Source organism: Ochotona princeps, chromosome 30 (assembly GCF_030435755.1).
Source record: "Ochotona princeps isolate mOchPri1 chromosome 30, mOchPri1.hap1, whole genome shotgun sequence".
Classification (NCBI taxonomy): Eukaryota; Metazoa; Chordata; class Mammalia; order Lagomorpha; family Ochotonidae; genus Ochotona; species Ochotona princeps.
The window spans coordinates 18,760,859-18,782,529 of NC_080861.1; the positions used below are offsets into that span (position 1 = coordinate 18,760,859).

General features: G+C 46.6%; 1 protein-coding gene across 2 annotated transcripts in view; it reads right to left on the reverse strand.

Moving 5' to 3' along the window:
• Positions 1–21,671, reverse strand: part of TRANK1 (tetratricopeptide repeat and ankyrin repeat containing 1) — an 86,057-nt gene that overhangs the window by 20,381 nt on the left and 44,005 nt on the right. For both annotated transcript variants that reach the window (XM_058657153.1, XM_058657152.1), the window contains exons 9-14: positions 17,967–18,128; positions 14,009–14,263; positions 12,311–12,487; positions 8,919–11,783; positions 4,576–4,775; positions 4,170–4,307 (exon numbers count right to left, since the gene is read on the reverse strand). In XM_058657153.1, the coding sequence (XP_058513136.1) occupies positions 4,170–4,307; positions 4,576–4,775; positions 8,919–11,783; positions 12,311–12,487; positions 14,009–14,263; positions 17,967–18,128 (3,797 nt within the window). The remainder of the gene's footprint in view (positions 1–4,169; positions 4,308–4,575; positions 4,776–8,918; positions 11,784–12,310; positions 12,488–14,008; positions 14,264–17,966; positions 18,129–21,671) is intronic.

Below are 21,671 nucleotides of genomic sequence, written 5' to 3' on the forward strand. Positions count from 1 at the left end.
CCTAACTGATTGGGATCCATCTGAGGGCCAAGCCTTCAACCCCAGCGGTAAGGAGGGGTCCAACCCGCCGCCCCAAAACGGCGAGATGGGGCTGAAGCTACAGAGGCCAGGGTCAGGGAAGCTGCCATGAGAACTCCTCAGACACTCAGCAAGGACAATTGGAAGCCAGGTGCAAGCTCTCACATCCGACAGGAAAGCAAAGGCCCAGAAAGTTGTTCTAACTGAAAAAAAAAAAAGTCAACGGGTAAAAGAGACAAGGACGTTTCATTCCTCCTTACAACATGCTTAAGAGATAGTCCTTCTAAACTTGGAAACCAACGATGGAAGAAAATTCAGGAGATAGGCCCTCCAAAGGGCAGAATCAGAAAACACAGGACGAATTCACAACTCAGCTTTTGCCATCACTATCTGTGTGGTCTATGATAATGTTTATTCTCCTCCCTTTAAAAACTAGGGACAACATAACCACCCACTGGTTGTGAAAATCACAGGAGATGACCAATGTCAGAGATCTAAGTGCAAAACTTGGTATTTTACCCACTTTTTTCCATCTGAGCCTTAAAACAAGGTGATTGTGTAGACTACATAGAAAAGCAGTTGTCAAGCTTTTCCTGTAATGGATCAACTGATAAACACTTTTGACTCTGCAGGACACATGGGCTCTCTTGCAGCCGGTAGTCATTGTGGAAAAATAGGAATGTGCTGTATTCCAATAAAACTTTGTGCACACTGAACTGAATTTCACATCATTTTCCTATGCCATGGAATATCATTCTTTTTGTTCTTTCCAACCTCTTTGAATGTAAAAATCCATTCTTAAGATAGAGCTGCTGATGGGCCCGGCGGCGTGGCCTAGTGGCTAAAGTCCACGTGCCTTGAACGCCCCGGGATCCCATATGGGCACCGGTTTTAGTCCCGGCAGCTCCACTTCCCTTCCAGCTCCCTGCTTGTGGCCTGGGAAAGCAGTCGAGGATGGCCCAAGGCTTTGGGACCCTGCACCCGAGTGGGAGACCCGGAAGAGGTTCCAGGTTCCCGGCATCGGATCGGCGCAGCACCAGCCGTTGCGGCTCACTTGGGGAGTGAATCATCGGACGGAAGATCTTCCCCTCTAGCTCTCCTCCTCTCTGTATATCTGACTTTGTAATAAAAATAAATAAATCTTTTAAAAAAAAGATACAGCTGGTGAGTTGGATTTGGCCACCAGGGTGTGGCTTGCATACCCTAGTAAAACCTAGCTTACTTGCAGTATTTATAATCCAAAATCCCAAAGACATTTCCAATTTCATACTTTATTGTATCTTGTGAGAGGGACTAGTTAACTCTAACGGTCTTTTCTTAAAAAAAAAAAAAAAAATGCTGCTCCTTTTTCTTTACGAAACTTTTCAAGCATGTTGAAAAGATGAAGTGGACACAACTCATTTCTGCTTAAGTGACCACATCAGAAACTATGTAAATTAGGCTAACTGCCTTAAACACTGTCTACTAAGTAGATACGGCTGTGCTGTAAATCAACTGTAAAATGAATCAGCATACCCTGCAAAGATGTGAATCATGAAATCATTTAAGTAATTGCGAAGCTTAAAACATCGCAAAGCTTCTTGGTGATGCTATTTAAAGAGCAGGACTGTCTGCCAAGGTAAGCCAGTAAAAGACACAGGCGCTTGGCATTTCAGAGCATCCTCCTGGAGGTAGTCTGAGTGCAGACAGGTGACCCTGACAGGGAAAGGGAAGTAAATGTATTTGAAAACTGCTGGGAGAGAGGCAAAGCTGCTCAGAGGCAGGTGACTGACCTGCTTCCAAGATTCCAACACATTTTGCTTCCAACACAGCATTTAGCAGTGAGGACAGTATGTGGAGCACGGATACAGGCCCGGTAGACTTGTGGCAATAAAAGCGGCAGCAGTTTAAAGTCTTCCAGCTTCTCTAGGCACCACTAATTGTGAAAGGCAAAAATTCTATTAAGTCTGCTCCAGCGGGCCTATTCTCCAAGTAAACGACCCACAAAAGCTACGGTTTTCAAAGTCCCTCTGTGTCATTCACACATGAGTGTAAAAGAACAGATTCCTCCCTGAGCCACAGGACAGACAGCAGACACCCTTCCAAGTCCAAACAGGAGGACAGCTGGGCAGGGACTGAGAGCCCGGCTGCCCCTGCCCTAAAGATGAAGCAACAACCTACAAGAGAAGGATATGTGATCACTACTTGGCTCCTCCATCACCTCAGGGACAGCCCTGATGACCAGGGGACTGAACAAATAAAAGTAAATGTGCTAGCAGAGAAAGGAACAGCACCAAGAAGGACGTCACTCTCTCTCTCTCTCTCTCTCTCTCTCTCTCTCTCTCATACTTGCAGGTGCTGTAAAAGTCAGGGAACAAACTCTCCCAGTTACCCACGTCAGGTAACAAGCCCTGTTCAGGAGTCTTCAGTTGATGCCCTCAAAAGAAGTGACAAATCAGCCGCCCAGGGACAGCAGGCCAGGCGTCCATGCGCCGCTTTTTCTCTCTTTTCACTATTGCATGTCTGTTCATTTGCTGGTAACCCTTTTTGATCTAGAGGTTATAAATGAAGACATTCAGGGAGTCCTTTGTGCCAGGAAATATATAACATATTCACAATAAAAGGCTTTGAAGAAATCTTGTGTGCACAGGACGAAGCAGATGAAAAGATGCAGTTTGGGATTATTTGATTCTGGGCAACTCGTTAAGCCACCAGTGCAAGCACATGGTCAGGCGAGCCAAGTCTTCGCTATCTCAGGATCAACTTGAACCAAAACAACTGGAGCTTCCCTCACAAACACAGCCAACTACAAGTTGTAGTTAATGAAAACTGGACATTCACACTTGGGTGCCAAGCTTACAAAAGGTAAGTGCAAGACAGCCAAGAAGAGGGCAGGGGACAGCCAGTCACAGTGCTCAAAGGCAATCTGTTACCACCATCAAAATCCACTTCTAAACACACAAAAGACCACACTGAGTGGATGATAGTCCACGCACACTCAAGCACCTGTCACAAATTCTCCTATTCTCAGCTTCCAATTTTTTTCCGCGAAGTGAAAATTCAACTCAGATAGACTCTAGAAGGTGGCTTCAAAAACTTTTTCATATGAAATGTATATTTAATTTTTTAAAGGACATTAGAGACACGGGGAGAGAGACAGATGGACAGCAAGATATCACCTTGAGGTTCACTTCCCAGACGCTACCACAATGGCTGGGGCTTGGTCAGGCCAGCATCCCTTGGGGGTTGCAAGGACCCAACTACCTGAGTCCACATTGCTACCTCCCACAGTGTGCATGTGCAAGAAGCTGGACTCGGACATGGAGCGAGAAATGGAACCCAAGCCTTCCACTATGGCATCTGGGTGCTCCAAGCAGCATCTTAACCACGGTGCCGAACGCTCACCTCCTAAGCTTTTATCCTTTGATTCCATTTTTGCATGAACACTGTGAAGCCCCTTTGCACATGTGTGGTGTAAAGAGAACTCAGTATGGAGGGCAGCATTGTGGCATAGCGGGTAAAGCCGTTACCTGACATGTTGGTATCCCATATGGACACCAGTTCATGTCCCAGATACTCCACTTCCAATCTAGTTCCTTATGAATGTGCCAGTGGCAGATGGCCCAACGGCTTGGGCCTCTGTACTCATGTGGGAGACCCAGAAGAAACTTCTGGCTCTTGGCTTCCGTCTGACCCAGCCCTAGCCACGTGGCCATTTGGAGAGTGAGCCAGCGAATAGAAGCTCTGTGTGTGTGTGTGTGTGTGCGCGCGCGCGCGTTGTAACTGTGCATTGTAACTGTGCTTTTCAAATGAATAAAATAAATCATAATTACAAAGAAAGTGGGACTGGCACAACGGCATAGCATTAATAACCCTCTGCCTGCAGTACTGGCATCCAGCATGGGTGCCAGTTTGTGTCCCGGGTACTTCACTTCCGATCCAGCTCCCTGCAATGTGCCTAAAGCGGGCAATGAAGCAAAATCCAAATCATTAGGTTCTTGCACCCACATGGGAGCTCCTGGCTCCTGGCTTCAGATCAACTCAGCTCTAGCTATAGCAGCCATTTGGGAGTAAACCAGTAGAAAGAAAGTTTCTATCTCTCTCCGTAATTCTGACTTCCAAGTAAAACAATTAGTTTAAAAAGTAAAATAACAGAACTCAGAATGATATACCTCTGAATCCGTAAAAAAGTTGTAAAGGAGGACATCATCAAATTCTAAGCCTTTTGCTTCATACACTGTTAGCACAAGTGCTAACCCCAGCTCTTCTGGAATTTTCTCCTTAGCCATTTCATTGGCTACGAGGATTACCTGAAGAAAAATAAAAACAAACATCAAATTCTGCAATGAAAAACTCAGTAACAATTTATTTCTTTAATGAGAAACAGCCAGCATGACTGGGCCAGCCAGGCCAATGGCAAAATGAAGACAATCACTCACTTAGCCCTGAAACTCACCCCCTCTGTAACAGAGGCTTAGAAATTCTACCTTGCGGGATAAATTCAGCCTTTGCAACTTTTTTCTTTCAGCTGAAACTGCCTTTTATTTCAAAACCTAAATACAATTACAAGCAGCTCACCTGATGGGCTCCAAATTCAATGGGCTGGGTTTTCCTTTTGTTCCCTCTTAGCAAAATTGCCAGGTCGCTTACACTACAGGACTCCAGGACAGTCGGTTTGGGACCATCAAAGAGGCCAGAATCCCTAGGGAGGCGATCAAAAGATTCTGGGAAATAGAACTGAAGTAAATCCACCACTCCAGATGCCAGATTGAGGATTCCTGGAACAAACAGAAAGCATATGTCCGACTGTGCGCATGCCTGAGGCATTGTTGGCCTCTTGTTTTCAGCTTTGCTTATCTCCTAAGAAGTGCCACTGGCCCTGTCAATATGTATATTTGCAAAACCTATTTCTAATACCCACTTAGTGCTAAGCCATCCTACTCAGCATGCAGGGGATGAAGACAAAAAAAAAAAGGATTTGCCGTGCTAAAACGGCTTTGTGGGATCACATCACCCTCAACTTACATTCACATTAGAGATAACCACCTTATAAAAAAAGATGGAAGGCAGAACACAGAATGTAATTAGAGCTATTAGAATGCCTGGTCAGTATACGCTGTGGGAAGAAAGCAGGAATTACCCTGTTCCCCCTGGTTGGAACGTGGAGCACTGCAAGCCTCGTTACCATGGTAACAGCCGTGCTGGCTGCTAGCTGGGGAAGCGATCGAGGCCTCCATTGCCCTTTTCCCCCAGGCTGTACACAGCCGGAGAGAGGACAATGATAACAAAAACTGCTAGGGCAGGGGAAATGATTTCCCAAATAGCTTTCTCCCCATGTCTCCTCTCACATCTAAGATCTGAAGTGACATTGACTGTCAATCATGCAGGAGGCACCTCCTTAAAAATCATCCTGATTGATCCTCACAGAAACTCAGTGAGATAGACAACACAACTTCAGTTACACAGATTCAGTTACACAGAGATGGAGTCGGGGAGGGATCTTCCATCTGCTGGTTCCCCAAGTGGCTGCAATGGCCACAGCTGGGCTAATCTGGAGCCAGGAGCTTCTTCAGGGTCTCCTATGTGGGTGCAGGGGCCCAAGGACTTGATCCATCTTTCACATTCCCAGGCCCTAAGCAGGGAGCTGAATCCGGAGTAGAGCAGCTGGGATGTGAACCAGTGTCCATACAGGATGTTGTCATCATGAGGTGGACACTTAACTTCTGTGCTATGGTGCTTTTTTTAAGACCTTGAATATATGATTCCATTCTTCCAGCCTGTAGGTTCCACTGAGAAACCTGATGGTTATTTAATCGTTTTTCTTTTATATGAGCTTTGACATTTTTCCTCACTGTCTAGGATTCTCTTATCTTTGACAATTTGACGAGAAGGCATCTTGGGAAAAAACCTTTAGTTGTTGAGTCAGCTTGGAGCTCTTCGAGCTTTTTGTACTTAAATGCCCAGGTACAAAAAGACCTGGGAAATTTTCAAATGTTATTTCATGTAGTAGGTTCCCAACATCTCTCTCATTTTCTCCTCCTTCAGAAACATCTACAATACAAATATGTGGTTGTACAATGGTAATCCATATTTCACATAGACTCTTCATTTTTGTCTGATTGGATTATTTCAGGGTTCTTGAACTTGATGTGATCAATTCCTTCTTCCACTGCCTAGTCTGTTAAAGCTCTAAATCATATTTTAATTCCACTGAAGATTCGATCTTAAAATTTTCTATTTAGTTCTTCTTCATGACTTCTATCTCTTTAGTAACATTTTCACTCACTGATTTCCTCATTTCCTTAATCTCTGTGCTCTCTTGGGTCTCATCGAGTGAATTCTCGTACTTTCCATCGGTTGAGGATCTAATTCTGGAAGGTTGTTGTGTTCTTTTGAAGCTGTCATACTTCCTTACTTTTCCACATCTCCTATGTCCCCACACTGATGTCTGCCCGTCTGGTGTACTCATCCCTTCTTAATGGAGTAAGCTAGGGTACCACTTGGCTTGTTGCTTTGTCTTTGGTGCTAGGTGAGCCTGGGAGTGTGGTCTCTGAGTTGCTTTTCTTAACATAATCAGTGTCAACTCTGTCTATAAACGACACAGTGGTGCAGTCGGCTGCAGTTCACAGGGAACCAGAGCGACTGGTTGAATAAGGGTTTCCTTGGGTGTGTATCTTTGATCCACGGAGAGCTTGGTGTCCGTTTCTCTGGTGAGTACCGTAGTCAGAACCTTGCTCTTGGTGCTCAAACGTGGCTGCTCCCTTGTCCTAGTGGAAAGCCTGCGTGATGCTGGGGTTTGTGGAACCAACTGCTGTGGCTCTAGGACTACAAGGTATGGATGGACCCTTCCTCTGATTCTGCCAGGAGAGTCCTGGAGGGTTTAAGTCCAAAGAGGTAGGAGGAGGCCTGTCCTTCCCCACGTCCACCAGGTAGATTACAATGGTGCTGAGAAGTTTAGAATAAACTGTTACAGTTCTGCTGTTGCAAGATATAGTGGGGTCATTACACAGACCACCCAGGGCACGGGCTGCTTCTGGAATTGGCCTCTGGAAGCTGAGATCATCGACCCCCTGCTCACACAATATCTGGGCATAGTTCTAGGGCTAATGCCCCCAAACTCTCACTGTTGCAGGATACAGGAAGTCCAGCCACTGCCCCGCATGTTCTGACTCTAATCACGATGCTGCCAAGACCTGAGCAGGGGCACACTGCATGGCTGTTTGCTGCCAAGTATGGTGCTTTGTGCTCAGACTCCATTCAGTGGGTGATGAAGAAATTGCCTCCTAACTAAAACTGCGAGCAGAGCAGTGCCCGGCGATGTCTTCCTTCCTTGAGGTGGTAAGTTGGCAGCGGCCAAAACAGCTGTCTTCGGCTGCCTGCAACAGTGGCCCTCATCTCTCTTCTCCCGTCCCATGGCGCCTCTGCTGTTCTGAATTGTTACTGCTGTTGTTTTGCTTTAGTTTGGTTTGGTTTTTTTCACTTCTTCGCTGATGGCATCACTGACCAATGCAGGGGAAGTTACAAGCTCCACTAACCAACCAGGAACTTGGACATGAACTGATTATGCACCTCTCAGTCCCAACTTCAGTCTATAAAAACCGTCACTCCTGACTCCTTAGGGAGCCGCGTAACTAATAGCTGCCTAACTCCCTGCTCTGTGCTTGGCCATAAATACCTACTATCCCTCTCTACCCAGAAATCAGGGATCGGCTTCTTGTGCAACAGACTGCAAATCCAGGTGGGAATTCCACGGTAACACTTCCAACTAGTTTGGGATGTAGTTTCACAACAAAATCAACACAACTGCAATATATAAAACTGACAGAGAATGGGAAGACAAAATCCTTAAAGAATTCTTAAGGTGATACAAGAAGCAAACCATTTGAAACGTAGGCAGACAACAAGAACAGACAGTTCGCAGGAAACGAATGGGCAGTATACGCACTGAGACTGGAGGAAATGACAAATGGAAGCCACAGGCAGAGGCCTTTCCATACCACCATGGCAGCAAACAAAGAGTAAACAAAGCTGAGGGTCTCATATAGATCCAAAGAGAGTTACGTCACAGTAATAACCCAGTAGAAACCGTTCATAACTGGAAAGTGAGTAACAAATTGTGGTACAGTAGTAGTGGAATGCTCATAGTAATTAGCATGCTATGAGCCAGAGCTCCTCCTTATCCACATGTAGAAATCTCTAATACAGCACAAAGCAAAGACAGACCCAGAAAGATGGCTCGCACGATTCCATCAAGTGAAGCTTTCAACTACATAAAATGGTACTCTATAACAGCCAAGGACACTTGTAAAATGCAGGAGAAAAATCTGTTAGCATCCATAAACCCCAAAGGAAATACCCTGGTATTGGTGTTACATGATTTAAATGCTCTGTGCCTTGGTTGCCTCCTTTGTAAAATGCAAATAATGCCTACCTGGGGCTGTTGCAGGTATTAAGTATGATGACTATGTCACATTTCTAGTCCATAAAAAGGAAATATTGAGAGGCAAATTAATAGCATTTGAGTGTGTGATATTTCTTACTCCCTCCCCTCCCCTTGTTTTGCTTCTCCTTGGGAGAAAAGCAGCTTTAAGGATTAAAAACCATAACTGGCATATTGCTTTATGAAGCACTTTAAAGGTTGCCCTGAAAGTCTTCATGCAATGAGAAACTCCTTAAGATGTCATTACCTAAAGAGCCACTTCCACCCACCAAGTTTGGATTGCCAACTTAGGAATGAGTAGTCGAAGTCAGATCTCTCGTCCAGGAATGTGTTTACTAAGAAACTCCAAAACGCTACCCTGCCCTCAGCTACACAAAGCCTAAGAAGAACCAGCCTGCAACTTTAAAAGTTCCCCCCACCCCTGCTCCAGGGCTGGTCCTCAAGCATCACCTCCGGAGGCTAGTTCAAGGCCCAGACGTACCTGAGTGAGACCTGTAATTCTGGTACAGCTGGTGGATCTTCTTGGGCTTCCGGATGACACACTGCTTGTTCACGGTGCTTCTGCTGGCATGGTGGAACAGCGAGCACAGGTCACTGAAGCGGAAAGACACGCCCTTCATGATGCTCTGGGCCGTGTCCCCAGTGAGGAACATGGCATTGGGGTCGTTGATGCACTTCATCAGCAGCACCAGCTCGGCTTGGGTGAAGTCCTGGATCTCATCACCGTAGAGCTCGTGGATGGACCACGGCAGCACCTTGAGCTCCGACACCCTCCAGTAGAGGTTGTACAGGACATCTTCGTCGTCAAAATAACCTTTCTGGGACCTGATCTTCTGATACAGACAGAAGAGGTTATAGATCTTGCTCCGGTCTTCCTTGAAATTGGGGGAGCGTTTCCTCCCTAACTTCTCATAGGCTTCTGCAGTGAGTCGGCCCTGGGGACAGGTGAGGGCTTCGAAAGAACCCTTCAGAAAAGACTTGATTTCCTTCCAAACCAGTGCAGGGTTGTAGGAGGACTTCCCCTTGGTCATCTTGGGCCATATCTCATTGGTGAACACCTCAAACGTCACATACACCCGGGGGTCACCATCACCTGCATGGGTTTCCACAGCTTTATCTTCTTTGCTGGACTCGCCGTCCGCCTCAGCCTCTTCCTCATCCTCTTGCCAACTCGGGATGACCAAGTCCTCTTGTGTGGACCATCCTCTAATGTTTCTTTTTAAGCTCCCATCTTCATTTCTTAGAAAAAACGGCTTAGGCAGAGAAGCATCCAGCAAGAGAAGCAGCTGTTTGGAGGTCACAAACAGAGGAAAGTTCTCATCCCTCAGGTCCTGGAGCTTGTGCACATGAGGGTCCAGGGGTTTGTAGTGACTGGTGACTTTGGTAGACTTGCACAGCTCAATGAAATTCCTCTGCACCTCTTGGCACAGGACATGGTTTTTGGTGACAAAGAGCTGATGCAAATGTTCCAGCTGGCTGGAATGTCCTGAGCCGCATCCTTCTGCTGCCTGACCCAGGTCCACATTGTCTCCCCCTACACGGGCTTCACCCTCCTCCTCATCTGGACTGTCCACTGTTTCCAACTCAACAGAACCTGGCTCTTCCTCTGCCTCTTCTTCCTCTTCCTCCCTATCTAAAACCTCTTTTCCAAGTTCTACTTTTAACCGTCTCTTTGGACAAATCTGTCTGGTCAGCAGTGGGCTTCCTGCCTGCTTGGCTTTTTCCCAGTAAATGTGGAATTTCTTCCAGAGCCTGTACAAGCAGCAGGTGGTCTTGCCAGTGCCACTGCGCCCAATGAGGATGATTGGCTCCAGCGGTCTGGGGTTGAGGTCGATCACAGAGTACTCCAGCTCACCCAGTCTGAAGGGATACTCCACTGTGGCTGTCATGTCATTGAGGATGTTGAAGGCCATGTTGGTGCTGAAGCTGTGAAACTTCATGATGTTATATTCTGTCCCCACCACGCTAGCTGGGGGAAAATACTCGAAATCCACACACTCTGTCTCCTCCTCTATGTCCTCCACGTAGCAACGGGGTACGTGTCTTTGGATTTTCTTGTTCACTAGCACCTGACCTTTATTCACACCTTTCAGCTTCTTGCGCAAGACGCAGGACGAGCCCCGGTTGTAGGCATTGCAGACGGCCCTAATAGAATCAGACAGTTTGCAGTGGTCTAAGACGACATCCCAGATGCGGATGATCTCCGTGTAGACTCGCCCTGATTTCCCCACGGCGTATGTGTTCCGCTCCATGGTGATGGTCTTTTCCGGATTCTCACTGCATCGAGGGGAGAAGTCGATGGCAAGCTCCCACAGCATCCGCGCTCCTTTGTCCAGCTTAGCTTCGAACAGCTGGATGCTTCCTTTCAGGTGCTTCAGCCGCTTCTGCAAGCCCTGGGTCCACTCTCCATTCCCCAGCTTCTGGATGGCGAGGATGATTTTCTTCTTTATGACCTTGGTCATGACCTTACTGGAAAGCTTCTTCAGCATTTCTGAAGTGCACTCAATCTCCCAGGTCATGTTATCGAAGTCCTGAAAGTAAGCCTCAATCTCCTGCATGCTCCAGTCTAGGTCAACGCTGCCCTTGCCCACAACAGGGATGAGCTGGGAGTCCCCAAGGCCTGCTGGAGGATGTCCTTCCCCTGCCTTGGGGATGGGAGGACTGTTCTCACTACAGTCAGAGTTGCCCAGGGTTTTCTGGAGTTCAACTTTCTCTCTGTTCATGCCAGTATCTGTGCTCCAAGGTTCAGATCGCTGAGGACAGTCCTCCGGGGGGAACATGTCCAGTTCAACCTGCTGAATCAAAGCCGTGATGTCCTGCACCAGGCAATCTCTCACGGAGTGTGGTCTGACGGACCTTGGCTTCTGTCTAGTCATAAGGGCTCCTGGGAGAGTCTCCCAGCTGTCAGGAGTCGTGTCTTCCTCAGTCAGCACTCCAACAATGGTATCACATGGCAGGGATTTCAAGGGACCCTGTAACTTGAGTTGACACATTTGCCCGGGAGCAGCGGGCCGTGAGAGCTTCCCCAGGAGGGCAGCAGGATTCTGTCGGCTCTTCCTCTTGTTCTCAGCCACAGCTTTGTTCCAGGCCAAGAGCAGGGCGTCATTCTTCTTGATCTGGTAGCGGGCATCTTTGCCCTGTTTGTTCTTCAGGTTAAAGTTGATGTCAAACTTCACCAGCAGTTCGAGCAGGGTTTTCATGTGCTGCAGCATGCCCTTCTGAAACAGGATGTGCATCAGGGTGTTTCCGTCGCCATCCTGCACATTGGGGTTGAGGTAGCAAAATTTGATCGGGTTGGTCAAAAACAGATTCAGCAGGTAACTGAGGAAGTTAAAACCGATGTCCTCTGAAAAACACAAACACAACCTTGTGAGTACTGAGACACTCCTCAGCGGACGACAGATCCTGGGTTTAAGAGAGATACCAGCCTAGGACATTTTCAGAACACAGAACTTCCCCCCAGGTTTCTGATAGGCATTAAATAACTTGGTGGTTCTCAAATCAAGAAATTAGCTAGCCTAAACGTCAATGGCACCTTCAGAAATAACTTGGCGATATTTTAGGCAAATTCCTTTATGTAAAAACCCTAGAAAATGTGTACATCAATGGAAAGCACTTTCTGACTGTCAACAGTCAACCATGGAACTGAAGAATCACTGGCCAGTCCACCCCGATCCTGCACCACAGTGGCCACTTCTCATCAGGCCATGCACAAGAGGCCAAGGGTGATGGTTAGGCACTGCCAAGAATCGGATCTTCTCAGATCACAGTTTTTCCCCCAGAGAAAAGATCAAAAAACCATAGTATCAGACATTTGTTCTAATCCCCGGCCTCCTCCTCAAGGGGAAAGACTTGAAGAAAGCAAGGGCTTACCTTTAATTTCTAGAAAGATATGGAGTGCTGCGTGTAACGGAGTATCACCCTCCTTGAGAGACATGCCTCGAGGGTCTGCACCCTTGCTCAGGAGAAGAAAAGCCAAGTCAAAGTCCTCACGTTTCAGACACACGCCAAGTGGCCTCTCACTGCTCCCCTGGAGACCCTCAGGTAAGGCTGTGGGAGGACAGAAGAGAAGTGCACCTGTGAGCTGATCCTGGGAAGAGGAGGCAGCGCCCAACTCCCCAGACAAGGGAGGGATTGCGGCTGCTGCGCAGTCACAAAGGAAGAGGTGATGCTGACCTGACTTGCAAGATGTACCTACCACCACCCTTTCAAGGGGACAAAGGCTTCCCAGGACCCTCAGGATGAAGGGTCCTTCCAGTGGCCTTCACATATCACCTCTCCAACCCCCTTCTTGCCCCATCATGGAATCACAGTTCTCATCAAAGCAGAGGACAAGGCAGAGGACAGGAGGACAATGGAAAACCCAAGGCTTGCCTGACACCATATCTGACGTACAATAGGTGCTCAGGACAGAAGCAGATTTCCTCAACCTTTGGCCTTCCCTAAACGTATGCTCTCAGCTGCTATCTTTGCCGTATCGTCTTCCTTTTAACTCAGTTCCCCACGGCCCTCGGCCCTGCTGGCTCCCTGACCTCCTGCAGAAGGAAGACCACGCCCTGCACATGTGCAGCTCTCCTGCCTTTGCCTCCATGGACTTGGTTCCCAGTACTTGATCCTGAAAGGTACTCTCCAAGTGCTCGCTGAATCAAGGAATAAAAAGGAATGTTCGACATTTTCCACGCAATGCATAAGTGAATGAATAATACTCCATGTGAGGAAGAGTTTAAAGGTATAAAGTATACAAGACACTGCACTTTTTGCAAACTGTGGGTGGAGACAGCGTCTCAAGATTCTGCACTTCTATGGCTAAGGGCTACACTCCTTGGTGACACATTTTCCTTCACATGGCCAAGCAAGCCGAATGCCATACAGCCCAGGGACTGTGTTGCGCATTAACTCATCCACTATTCAAAACAGACCTAAAATAGGGGAAGCCATAATCACTTCCATTTTATAAAGAGGAGAAAAAGTACAGTGTTAGGTGCTAAAGGCCACCTAATCAATAGTGGCATTGGTAGGAGATGGAGGTGGAAGGAAATTAGCGTATCTAACTCAGTTACAGAGCAAAACTCAATCCGGCAAGACGTAAACACACTCCAAACACCCAGGCCAGTGTGACTGCTCTGATTCAGGTAGCAGAGGCTTCCACCCACCAATTACTTTGCTTTTTCTTTAAAAACAAGCATCTTCAATCTCAATCCACTGTTTATAAAAGAAGGTCACAAGAATTGACAAGGATCCACATAGAATATTAAATGCAGGGAGAAGCCTAGCCAAAGATCAGGAGGAAGCGATGACTTTGGGCTAAACTCAACCCAAGGATCTTCCCCATGGCTAAGATTTCTTACATATGAGAAGTGTGGAGCCTGCAGTTCACAAAACAGCATGGTTCCTACAGCATAACTGAGTTACGGGACACGAAGTCTATCATGGGTTCAAAACAAGAATGAGAGAATAAGGGGAAAGAAGAGAGGCAGAATTTCATAATGTCTCCAGAAGCAAGGGGAAGGCGCCTGGCCCCACCTTCGGAATCCCCGGATGACTCCACTGCTGTGCCTCCAACAATCTCACCTCCACAGTCTATCAGGCAGCTCAGGAGCTGTGTCTTCCGCTGGTCCCAGGCACTGAGGTGGGGGATGATGGAAGAGATGTCGAGGTCTGAGAGGTCACAGTCTTTGATGAGGCAGTCTCCAGGGGACAGCTCCCCAGGGGCTCTGCGGGCCAGCAGCAGAAGTACTTCCGGCCACTTCCGTTTTCTTAGTAAGAACTTGATGAAGGTGTTAGCACAGTCTTGATTGATGTCACACACCAGGTCAGGAGGAATTTCTTTCAAAGAAGAATACATCGTTAAGTCCCAAAAAGATACATTTGATTTCCCCTCTTCCCCCAACTACAGTTCTAATTACCATGGATTACAGAACAGCATTTTTAGGCACGCTCCAGACAAAATTGCTTTGACTACTAGTGAAACTCTAGAGAAGGTTAGAAATACCCGACAGAGAGTGGATTAGAGACCCACCCAATTTAGGAATAGAGATGCAGCAAGATCTTCTAGAAAGACAAAACGTAGGAATAAGGAGTAAAAGGGAAAGTAATGAACAAAACTGAGAAACAAGGGCTCCACACCAACACGGCGCTTCCAATACAGAAAGCAAACCAACACAGACCATTCCCACCTCGGGGCCTCTTACAAGACCGTTAGCTAACACCACTGAGTCAGGCTTTACTCTTACAACCCTAAGGAAAAACGGGAACAGCACTGACGCATTGTGGGTCCAACATCATAACGACCCAAAATTGAATACAGTTCATACAGAATGACTGTTATCTAACAGATCCCACCTAAAATAGCCCTTCCCTAGCCTAGAGTCTTTGGTGTGTAATTTTCTTTGACATTCTTACAGCCAAGAAAGACTTTTTAAAATCAACTTATTTAGGGTCCGGTGCAGTAGCCTAGCGGCTAAAGTCCTTGCCTTGAACGTGCCCCGGGATCCCATATGGGCGCCGGTTCTAATCCCAGCAGCTCCACTTCCCATCCAGCTCCCTGCTTGTGGCCTGGGAAAGCAATCAAGGATGGCCCAAAGCCTTGGGACCCTGCACCCTCGTGGGAGACCCGGAAGAGGTTCCTGGCTCCTGGCTTCGGATTGGCTCATCTCCAGCCGTTGTGATCACTTGGGGAGTGAACCATCAGATGGAAGATCTTCCTCTCTGTCTCTCCTCCTCTCTGTATATCTGACTTCATAATAAAAATAAATCTTGTTTAAAAAAATCAACTTATTTATTTTGAAGATACACAGTAAGTTCCCATTTAAAGTTTTATTCGTCAATTGCCTGTATCCAGGCAAAGCCAGGACCTAAAACTCATTTGAGGTCTGCCAGTCTGGGGTGGCAGGAGACCTGAGGCTTTGGGCCGGATCTTGGTCTATCAGCAAGCATCGGCAGGAAGCTAAACTTGGAAGCAGAGGCAGCACTCAGTTCCAGGCTTTCTCATGTCACATCCAAGTGCCCTAAGCAGTGTGTTCGTCCCCAAATGCCAGCCCCTAGGGTTCTGACAGCCCATCCTAGCAACCGATAGACAGTAGCCAATATAGTCAGGACATCGACCTCAATGTGTAATATCCGCTATCTCAAGAGAACTGAATTCTTCAGGGAAGGCAAGGATGAAGAAAGTGAAAGAGATTAAATAATTGGTCCAAGTCACGGATCTGGCAAATGGTGAGGCTAAGACACCACACCAGAAAGCGCTACACCCTGCTGTATAGAAATGAACGTGTTTTGGGATTCTTCTGGTCCTCTCTTCCTGCTTTCTATATAAAACTGAGACATCTCATGCCCGGATCAATGGCTCAAATGGCTAATCCTCCACTTTCAAGTTCTGGAATCTCTTGTGGGTACCAATTCGTGTCCTGGCTGCTCCACTCCCCATCAAGCTCCCTGCTTATGGCCTGGAAAGCAGTGGAGGACGGCCCAAATCTTTGGGGACCCTGCACCCATGTGAGAGATTTCAAAGAAGCTCCTGGCTCCTGGCTTGGGATGAGCTCAGCTCTGGCCATTGCTACCATTCAGGGAGTGAATTAGCACAAAATCTTTGTCTCTCCAGAATTCTGTCTGTAACTCTGTCTTTCCAATAAAAGTAAATAATCTTAAAAAAAAAACCTGAGACTTATCAACCTTACAAAATGTCCATTTTTAAAATGTTAGATTTTGGACCTCAAGGCTGATAGTGGGAGCTTCCAGCAGCATGGTGGCTGCTGGGGGTACCTGAGCCAGGTCAGACTCAATGCCTGGGGTCCCAGCCACAGTCACTGCTGCCAAGTGGTGAGCAAAACCTGGGCTTTTGGGCATCCAGTGCGCCAACTGGCACCGGGCTCTACCTGCTGGCTGCCCAGTGGCAAGCTCTGGGGTCTTGGGGTTGTGGAATTACTGCCTAGGGACATCCACGGATAAGACCACTGTGTGTGTTGGTGAGGAATGAATCCTGAGGGACTCACAACAGGGTCACTGTACTTGCAGAACACAGGGTTGTAGGCAGAACTGACCCAGCAACTGCAACCACCAGCATATGCATAAGCTGATGGGGTGACAGACTGAGCCAGACCCTGCACTAGTAAGTACACACAAGAATGTGGTCTCGGATCACTTCAGATGAAGTTTTTTTTGGGGGGGAATCCCCCTAACTGTACCGATGGACTCAGAACTCAAGCCATGGAGAGAATCACAGGTTCCATGGTCTGACCATACAGTGCATGTGTCAGAGCTGAGCCGCCCCAGAGGCTCAGACGGAACAGGGGTCAGCATGTCCAGGAGCACATGGAGGATATGGTAATATGTTGGAGCCTGCAGAGAATACTTGGTACCATGACAGAGGACAGAGGACAAAACAAATTGATCAACTACCCCAGCCATGTGTTGGCAGTGACAATCCGGGCAAACGGAGACTCTAAGGTGGACTATGTCAGCCAGTGGATCCTGGAGAGATTTCATCGTGCTTGGAATGGCGAGACTGGCAGCAATTCAGAACCGTTGAGCTATCGAAACCACTTGAGCAATGCCCTGAGTCAGAGCATGCCCCACATCGGGGACCCTGGAGTGGTTGGGAGGCTGGGTATGGCTTCTCCCTTTATCTGCCACTTTACCCCAAATACAGGAAGGAAAAAGAGAATGTGGAAACAATGGCCTTATCCATTTCCCTGTAGCCCTTGACCCTTTGTGACCTAATCAATTATATAAAGATCATCAGCATAAAATAATAAATAAACAAATAAAAATAAATAAATGCAATGTTAAATTTCACTTACTGAGGATTTCTGGAAATTTCCCCTAATATCTAAAACCTGTCATCTAAACTTTATTTTTTGAAGTTCTTTTATCTCTATATAATAAAAATAGAAACTTTGATTTCTACAGTAATTTTACACTCCAACATTAGCCAATAACTCAGTAGGAGAAAAGCCTCTGGAGTATTTCAAAGTTGGTTGACTATACAAAGGCTAACTGTAGGACGATACCAAAAAAAGCTAGTAAGTAGGGCCCGGTGCAGTAGCCTAGCAGCTAAAGTCCTTGCCTTGCAAGCGCCTGGGAGTCCTATGGGCACCGGTTCATCTCCTGACAAACACACTTCCCATCCAGCTCCCTGCTTGTGGCCTGGGAAAGCAGTCAAGGATGGCCCAAAGCCTTGGGACCCCACACCAGCGTGGGAGACCCAGAAGAAGCTCCTGGCTCCTGGTTCCTTGCTTCAGATCGGCTCAACCCAGCCGTTGTAGCCACTTGGGGAGTGAATCATCGGACTGAAGATCTTCCTCTCTTGTCTCTCCTCCTCTCTGTACATCTGACTTTCCAACAAAAAAATAAATCTTTTAAAAAAAGCTAGTAAGTAACACACAGGTTGCCTTTGGGGGTGGGATTCAAGGATTGAGCTCAAAGCCCCATGCGTAATATATATACGCATTATGTGACTTTTAGAGATATAAGAATATTAATGAGCATGACGTGTGTAACACAAGTGAACTTTGCAGGGGGTAAGAATTACCTCGCAGAGAGGAAAGCAGGCGCAGGAACCTCTGGACCACCTGCTGCTTCAGAATGCTCTTCGGCGATAACCGCTTGCCCGAGTTCATGTACTTCACCAACTGCTCGGCCGTCTTCCGGAAACTCTCGGCGTCATCGGTGAGGCCACGGCCATTGCCGAAGCCTGCAAGACAGCACAGGGGATGCCTCTGGACACAGACCTCGGCCATGTGGGCTGCCAGGAGGACCGCAAGGCCTTGGCGGACCACTGTTCTTCCTCCAGAAATATCCCAATAGAAAAGTCACAGGAAAACAAACCGGCAGAGAAACCAGAAATGTACTAAGCTTGACAATACCGTTATAATATTTATGATAAAGCTGTGGTTCTAAATACTTGACTACATGGTTCAGACAAGTTCAGAAGGCAGTAATAAATCAGAACGCCTCAGACGTCAGAAAACGGTGGAACAATAGTAAATCACACAGAACACAATTTGCTAAATATGAAAATGTTGTTCCTGGGTAGAAAGAAAGGCTGTGGGTGGCATTTTTTTTTTAAATCACATCAAAGTTTCTGTGTTTCCCCCCCTAAATTTCCGATACGCTTTATCAAAAGGAACACAGACTATATAGCTGCTTACGCATTGCAGTCAGATATTTTTTTAAAAGATAGCTATGTAAATACTGAACAAAAGGCAATTAAGCATGTCTACAAGTAATTACTATAAATTTTTGGTTTAATGTAAAACTATATACTCACAATTTTTCCACAATGACCCTATTTAGTAAATTTACATAAACAGATTTGAAATTAAGAATTAAAGAGAATATGTGACGTTGCCACAGTGCTCAAAAGTATTTTTAAATAGAAATAAATATTTCAAAAATAGAGGCAATGTTGTTGTGAAAGCTTCCTTTAAAGCCATAAGAAGGGCCCGTCGCGATAGCATAGCGGCTAAAGTCCTCGCCTTGCACTCACCGGGATCCCACATGGGTGCCAGTTCTAATCCCGACGGCCCCGCTTCCCATCCAGCTCCCTGCTTGTGGCCTGGGAAAGCAGTCGAGGACGGCCCAAAGCCTTGGGACCATGCACCCGCGTGGGAGACCCGGAAGAGCTCCTGGTTCCTGGCTTCAGATTGGCGCAGCTCCAGCCATTGCAGTCACTTGGGGAGTGAAACATCGGATGGAAGAATTCCTCTCTGTCTCTCCTCCTCTCTGTATATCCACCTTTCCAATAATAAATAAATAAATCTTTTTTAAAAAGCCATAAAAAGCAAAACTGATCAATCGGCTTTACTATACACAATCTGACCAGTTTATTTTTTATAAAATACGTTTTTGTAAAAAGAAAATTAAAATGTGTAACTACTAATTGCACGGAATCATACCAAATGACAAGTCACCTTTTTCTGACAGGTAGGTTTTTGGAGAACTTTTTTTCCCCTGCATTTAATATCGTTGCTAAAATTAGAAAAACATTGGCTTTCTGAGGAGAGAAACTATGATGGAAATCCTTGAAGCCAATATCCCATGTCAGCAATAATTAAAAGGCAGACACTGTGTTGATGCTGAACACGCAGCAAAAACAGCTTGGCTCATTAGTGGATAACGGAGAGGAGCGGCTTGGAAAGGCCTTGACGGAGTTCATCTAAAAAGGCCACACACGAATGAATCAAAGATCCCATCACAATCTTGCTGCTCTAGGTCCTCAAGAAAGAGCCACCGGTCACTAAAGAAAGTGGACATGTTGCCATCTGGTGGTATGAACCACCAGACCACGAACGGCAGGTGATGAAAATTCCGTGTTTTAATTGTTTAGAGCCAAGACCGTCCACATCAAGGGGTCCTTGGCATTGCATCATGACAAACGTCGACTCTGAAGTCCACCCTGGACCTGCTGCAACAAAATCCTCAGGGTAACAGGCTCTCACGTGATCTGTATATGTAGCTTTAAAATTTTTTCTTATTTTCATTTTGTTTGAAAGGCAGAAAGACAAATGGAGAGCTTCCATCTGCTAAATTCCTTCCCAAATGCCCACAAGAACCAGGGTTCAGCTAGCCCAAAGCTAGAAACCGGAAACTCCGTCTGGATCTCCCACGTGGGTGGATCGGGCCCAAACAACATTTACCGTAATTTGCCTCTCCCAGGGAGTCTATCGGCAGGAAGGTGGGCTGGAAGCTGAGACGCAGTTGTCCCAGGTGCACCAATTATGCCCCTGTGTGTGTGTATGTGTGTGTTTGAGACTTACTGTTTTTTACTGGAAAGGCTGATTTACAGAGAGGAGTGACAGATTTTCCATCTGTTGGTTCACTCCCCACATGGCCACAATGGCCAGAGCTGAGTTGATCCAAAGCCAGGAACCAGAAGCTTCTTCCAGGTCTCCCACATGGGTGCACGGTCCCAAGGCTTTGGGTCATGCTCCACTGCTTTCCCAGGCCACAAGCGGGGAGCTGGATGGGAAGCGGAACAGCCAGCACCTAAATGGGATGCTGGCGCTTGTAGGTGGAGAATTAGCCAGTTGAGCCATCATGCTAGCCGTGTGTGTGTGTGTTTGTGTGTGTGTGTGTGTGTGTGTGAATGCTAAAGAAGCACTCGTTGAAACTTCCAGTGAGCCCCATATTTTTGCTCATGTTTTGTTTCTCACCCACATGCCAGAAGCTGCCCTAAACAGCACCACCATTATCAGCAAAATGGGTATAACAACTTTCTGGAAGAGTCAAGGGAAAAAGAAACGTATAACTTACTCCAGCCTGTCAACTGTAATGTTCATGCTAGGTGCAACCAATCTAAGTCTTAACATACTATAGTCAGGTTCACAAAAATATGAACCAAAAATTATCACATCAGATTCTTGGGTCGGAAATGAGTATAAACCCCCTAGCAGCAGCCCTTCCCAAGGACAACGTCTCCATCGGCCCTCCTGACTGGTGCGGGCAGGGAGGGACTAGGCGCCTACAAGCAAAGATCTACATTCCTTCCCTAAGATCCTGGCCTATGACTCTCTGTCTTTTCTGAACAGAAAGACCTTTGAAAGATTAAAATCGAAAACTACACTGTCCAATACAGTGGCCTTTAATTTACTTACATAAACTTACATACAATTACACTTTCTGTTCAAGTACACAAGCCACACAGACACACTCAGCTGCTCACTAGCCAATCCATGTGATAGTGGCTATCATATCAGAGCAGGGATAAAACATTACCAGCATCTTAGAAAGAGCTACCAACACCACCTTCGGTTTTAAAGTGTGTGCAATCAACAAAATGTTAGAAAAAAAAGCACGTATTTACAAAATGTCATCAAATGAGCGTACAAAAGAATCTTCAATTGTGATCTTCAATTCACAATTCCATTCGGAGACCATTATCTACAGAGATCACAATCAGACAGTGACAGCCACAGGAGAGCCAGTGCTTTCTAAGAGTACTTGGGGAATGCTAGGTAGACTCTAAACTGCTAGCCCTTCCTGAGCTCTGCCATCCCCTTCCCTATCCGTTTTAATTGTTCTTCTTACTTTTTCCTCAGTTTCTCTATCGTATTTGAGTAATTACGCTAGCATGGCAAAAAAGGCCAGCAGTCTGAAAAAACCTTCATGTGATCAAGTCGCCAGCGAGTTTACAGATGAGGATTAGGGTTTTAGGTTTAACTGTATTTGCATGGCAGACAGGCATACACAGGAGGAACATGTATGTGGCCAGGCTTGCCATTTGCCATCTGGGTCA